Genomic DNA, 6,100 nt, shown 5'->3' with positions numbered 1-6,100 from the left:
AATTTTTTGAAGTGGAAAATTAGTAACATGATCAACTTTTCTGGGCACGCGTCCGTCGTGGGGCAGACAAAAATTGCTTCTCTCCATTACAAGATTTTTTGGAATCTGACCATTTTTCAACCTAATTCTTTTAAAAGATAAACAAAATCTGCAAGTGCCTTGCAATAATTCTATTTTCGTAATTTTTACACGTTTTTGCGTCATGGTGTCTTTTTAAATTTTTAGCTCAGAGAAGTGCATCAACAGATGCAAGTTTTGTACACTTACAGCAAATGAAGCATAGAACCAAAATCTCTGAAACTCGAAATGTAAGTCACACGTAGCATTCATGTATCTATAGTATGCTACAATATCTGTACCCAGTGACTTGCCCTAATTTTTTTGAATCTATCTCCCACATTTTCGTCATTGTACCATAGAAGTGTGATCTTAAATTGGGTAGGGGTTTATACATATAATTTACAATTCAACATTTTATAATTTCAGAAAAAATAATCGATTACCTACTTTCTACTGCTGAAGGCAAAGTGCTTGATGTATCAGTCACTTTTTCAATATGTGCTTAACAACGAAATACTTTCAATAAAAGATGTGTTATTCAGTCTTATGAAAAATTATTCTATTGAATTCTTTTGATCAAAACATGTTTAATTAGCAGAAAAACGACAATGTATGCGTTCTGTTGATGAAGATACAAAGTTTCCAAAGGAGAAAAAATATTATTTTTCGCATGTTATCACTTCGAGTTAATACAGTGTACATAGTTCTAAACAGCTAGCAAGCAAAGGGTAAGACATGTGTTCTGATAATCTTGAAAATTACATTAACATATCAACATCTACATACATTCATTTATTAGGTCGAGACCCTAGAGTCCTCTAATTGTTAATTTTTCAACTAAAAAATTGTAAATGACAAAATTTTAATTGGAAAATTCAAAATTTTGAAGAGGATAATTAGTGTCATAATCAACTTTTCTGGGCACATGTCCGTCTTGGAGACAAAAATTGTTTCTCTCCACTAAAGTAGATTTTTTCTAAATCTGAATTTTTAAAATCTAATATATGTAAGAGATAAACAAAATGTGCAAGAGCCTTGCAAAAATCCTATTTTTGTAATTTCCCCCGTTTTGGCGTCATGGTGTCGTTTTAAATTTCTACATTGAAAAGTGCATCAACGATGCTTTAGTTTTGTACCATTTACAGGAAATGAAGCACACAACCAAAATCTCTGAAACAAGAAATGTAAGTCACACATAGCATTCATGTATTCATCGTATTAAGATTTAATATCTGCATGTACTTAGTGACTTGCCTTAAATTCTTTGAATCTATCTCCCACATTTTCGTTATTGGAGTGGGATGGTAATATAGAATGGTGAACTTGCACATGGGGGGGGGGGGTTAAATATTTAATTTTAAATTCTACATTTTTTCATTACAATGAAAAATAATCGAATACATACTTTCTACTGCTGAAGATACAGTACTTGCATTAAAGAGAAAATTTCTCGATGTTTCAGTCTTTTCTTCAGTGTGAGCTAAAACAAAGAAAAAAAGAGCAGTTAAAATATGCTGCCCAGTAATATATAAATGTTTTGTACTGTTCATTTTTTTAACAGGCTCAAGGTAAGATGATACAAAGATTTTTTTAAAAGTTAATGAAATTCAATATAACAACTTAATATATTGCATTTATGGAAAAGGAATCATTGCAGGAAGGTAGATTTTGAACAAAATAGAAAGTTTAAAGCAATTTCTTAATTTGATATTTGCATCATTACTTCTTTAAAAATGTAGATTAAAATATAACCACCAGTCAAGGCAACCATTTTTTTGCATCATCTGTCCTTAATAAGATGAGGAAAAAAAACAATCAAATACATACTTTCTCCTATTGAAGGCAAAGTGCTTGCAATGGAGAAAAAAATCCTTGATGTTTCAGTCACTTTTTCAGTTTGAGCTAAAACAAAGAATAATTTTCATTAACAGAAATGTTATTTAGTCTATTGAAAATTGTTAAACTTTGTTTTTCAAAACATATTAAATTAGCAGACAGAAAGTTACAAAATATATCCTTTTTGTTGACAAAGTTCCAATAGAGAAAAAAAAACGATGTTTTTGGCATTTTACAGAGAACAGCTGCTTTTACTCTCCTTATAAATTTAGTAAGAATATCAAGTTAAAATAAACTAATAAATTCCTGATGTTGTTTAACAAATATTTTAATTCTCAGAGTGAAAGATATATTTCAAATGTTCAAAGTGCTTTCAAATTTCAAACTAAATCAATTACATAACATATTCTCGGGAACAAAGTGGAGACTACGCCCCCATTGAAAACTATAATGCCTGTATAGTTCCTTCTTTTCAACAATTCAGTTTCAAAGTGAAAAACCGTATGAACTATAAATGAATTGTTAACTGAAAATGCAATTTAATCGAAATTGACATGTTACATACAGGTTGATTCTATAGGACATTTATGGGAAGCCAAGCTGTCGAACTCCAGTTTCTCGGTGCATCTAACTTTAATGCTGGCACCACTGATACACTTCAGATGACAGGACTCATACACTGGAACTGATGACGGAGACACGCCCCTCGGACACGCCCATTTACCTCCAGCACCCGTCACATTGGGTAAGGAACCACATCCTATCAACCAAGAAGTCAGTAGGTTTAATAGAATAAAAAAATCTTAAGTTTTTTCTCCTTTTGTTCCATCGTCTTTATCAAAAATATACATTTTAATATCATTTTTGGTATAGTCCAAAGGTTAAGTGTAATTTACTAGGAGCCAAGTAAAGGTCACAAGCCATAATGCTCGCCGTCATACTGTTCTCAAATTTAAATTTTTGTTTGTTTTTGTTTTCCATATATGAATATCTGTGGTCTTGTATTTTTTATTTCTAAAAAGTATTTTCCTATATATATGTAAGATTCCAAAGTCCGATGGTGACGTTCAAGTCATACTATTTACATCATCCAAGTTTTTTTTAATTTGAAGAAGAACTCAGTAACCTTGAATGATTCAGCGCTGCAGGGCCAAGATTTTCGAGAGAGCACGTTGTTCAAATTCAGAACTAGAGCGTATCAAAATTCTTAGTTTTCCTAATAAAAGAAGCAGAAAGAAACCCAAATCCAAAGTGAACGCATTTCAAAAAATCATTAGGAAAGGGGGAAGGGTGTATCAGAAAGATTTTGAAGACTTTGTAAATTATACCTGGCGGTCTTAAGTTCACTGAATGGTAGTAAGGAAAAAGTCCGGTGTTCTTCTCGATATATGTTAATACATCTTTGTTTTTGTAGTAACATTCCTCAGAAAAAGCAGGAGAATCTAAGAAGCTGGCACTGGCGTTGCCATAACGACAAAGGTATTTGTCACCTGACTCCAAAGTAACATAACTGTAAATAAATAAAACACATTTAATAGCTATAGGCTTTATTATTTTTTTTTAATACTAGAGTATTATCTAAAAAGGAAGCACATATGTGTAACATTTATATCACGCAAACCGCAAGACATGAAAACTGGGACAAAAGTCAAGATGTTTATACCAGGACATTATTTTAAATCTGTTCAAGGCCAAAACTTACTATCGCCCAGTCTCGCCAGCATCTTTGTTCACGTAAATATCTTCTGGAAGAAATGTTCCCTTGAAAAGAAATGTTTACATGACAGTTTCTTTATTAATTGAATATAAATTTGAATATATAAGCTTGTTACCTCATATCATGAGATGTGAATACGTATATAAATACCGCATGTAGCTGAGGGTTACATTGAAAAATTACAACCCAAGAAAATGCCTCAGCCTCGGCTGACGACGGATTTCGAGGGGGATGTTTATTGTTACCTTCAACTAATTCCTGTATTTATTATATTATACTGAATTTATTATTTTTATAATAATCATAGCTATTGGATAAATAAAGGTGAATACTGATGTACTCTTCGTTTTAAAAAGCCACCTACCATCTCGACCTCCCTCCTCGATAGCCCCACTCGAAAAAACACAGAGACAAGCAAGCAGGTATAAACATTAGGTATCATCTTAGCACATTTAATCATTTAAAAATTCCCACGTTGACACTCGAATCCTAAAAATAGATAATAATAAAAAACAAACATTAACACCTCGTATCAATGTGTTATTAACAGTATGTGATTGTAAACAATTAGTTTAAGAAATGAAAATAACTTGATTTTAATGTAACGTTTTATTTTAAGCGATCACAGGTACTTGTGAACAGGACCCCCTATATACACCCCTGGTCAAAACTTTTTTTTTTCTTTTTTTTTTTTTTTTTTTTGGTCATGAATTATGTTTCTAGTACTTATTTACAAAGTAGTCCATATGAAAATCCAAAAATAACATAGATTTAACGATTTACTAAAAATGTCATACCCTGGTATTATAAAATAGAGAAAAGGGTATGACTTTTTTTAATAAATCGTTAAATCTGTTTTTTTTTGGGGGGGGGGGGTTCATATGCAATACATTGTAAATAAGTACTAAAACATAATTCATGACAAAAAAGAAAAAAAATTTTGACCAGGGGTGTATGGGGGGGGGGATTCCTGTCCACAAGTACCTGTGTAAGCGATTGGTAATTTAGATAAAATAACAGCATGTGGCACTGTGAGATACTAAAAGGTTTAAATAATTGTTTTTATCAATAAGAACATAATTTCCTTACCATACAGTCATGTGAACATCGAGTTGGTCATTTACAGGGACTGGGCGTTTTATTTTTTTTATTCCATTTTTAATAAATCTGTTTTTAAAAGATCACCATTAGAACTGCGAAGAAAGCACTGGAAAAAGTGGAATTGTTTCCTCTTCAAATGTATTGTAGTGAACCCAAAGAGATCCAGAAAAACTTGCTGACAATTTAATACGACACAATTAAGAAAGCTCTTCGTCGATATCCTCAGTTAATGTCTCAAGTGAACGTTTGTGTGCACTCAAAAACAAATACCTAATGGTTTTCCTCTTAACAGAAACATTGCAGCTGTGCAGCGAAGAGCCGATTACGGATAATTTTTTCAAACCAGTAACTAATGAATAATAGGGAAGAACTGGGTACGGTATGTTTAACGAGGCGGCCCTGTAAAATTGGCAAAAATTAAACGCACGATAACATTTTTTGAACTTTGTTAATTTATTGTTAAGGTTCCCCTTTGTGAAAAATTGGTATCAACTTTCCTCAACTCACGTGACTTTTTGTGTATATAACGTTTAAACCGGTCTAATATTCCGAAATTCACCTATTTTGAACGTTTTCCTCCTCTTCAAGTTTAAATTTCGATGTGGCCGCATCCGAGTACATATGCGAAACTTCGCAGAAAGAACAAGTATACTTTGGTTTCTAATATGCAAGAGAAAAAATGACTGTACAAAAGTGCGGCCACGTCCGTTTTTAAGAAAAACTGTAGTTGAAAATACTTCATTTTTGGATAGATGTGACATTTCCCCTCATTAAAATCTATACTTTTAAAGAAATTAAAAGTTGAAGTCTGAATCTGAATGTGTTATTATCTAATCTATACTTTTACAGAAATGTATTGTTTAAAACTGTATCTGAATGATATGAAAACAACATAAACTTTTCTTCGTAAAAGAACTATATGCGGTATATTGCATATGTTTGCCCCCACAAAAGTCAAATTTTGAAAACTTCCTGAAATGTGCTGAATTCAATAAATTGTACGAGAAATATAAGTTAACAGAAAATATTATAGTTCCAGAGCAGTGTATTCACAATTTCTGTTTTTATGACGTCACAAACTAGTCCGATTTTATATCCTTTTTCAGAAAGAGGACAAAATGGACAAAATTTCAACAATTTAAGCTTTAAAATTTATAGAGCGCATGTGTGTTCAGGAACAATATTGACATATTTCATTGATATTATCAGTCTACACATTATATCAAAATATTTATCCTGAACACACATGCGCTTCGGTGACTTTTATTTAAAGTATCGACGAAATATGTACATTTTTCTGCAAAATTCATAAAAAACTGAAATTTACGTCATATTTGTGACGTCATTACGTAAAAATGACGTCATAACTTATGAAATTATTCAGTG

General features: G+C 31.8%; 1 protein-coding gene across 1 annotated transcript; it reads right to left on the bottom strand.

Moving 5' to 3' along the window:
- Positions 1–1,007: 1,007 nt before the first annotated feature.
- LOC134241144 (uncharacterized) lies at positions 1,008–5,057 on the bottom strand. The gene is made up of 7 exons (XM_062723227.1): positions 4,703–5,057; positions 3,978–4,102; positions 3,599–3,657; positions 3,225–3,406; positions 2,462–2,656; positions 1,888–1,962; positions 1,008–1,540 (listed from the first exon to the last, which is right to left on the bottom strand). The coding sequence occupies exons 2-7, from the start codon at positions 4,071–4,073 to the stop codon at positions 1,425–1,427; spliced, it is 723 nt and encodes a 240-aa protein (XP_062579211.1). The 5' UTR covers positions 4,074–4,102; positions 4,703–5,057; the 3' UTR covers positions 1,008–1,424.
- Between the last annotated feature and the right edge of the window lie 1,043 nt (positions 5,058–6,100).

The sequence above is a fragment of the Saccostrea cucullata genome, unplaced genomic scaffold (genome assembly GCF_032062105.1).
Source record: "Saccostrea cucullata isolate Sc308-1 unplaced genomic scaffold, CSIRO_AGI_Scuc_v1 ctg21773, whole genome shotgun sequence".
Lineage (NCBI taxonomy): Eukaryota > Metazoa > Mollusca > Bivalvia > Ostreida > Ostreidae > Saccostrea > Saccostrea cuccullata.
This window is presented reverse-complemented; position numbering and strand designations above follow the sequence as displayed.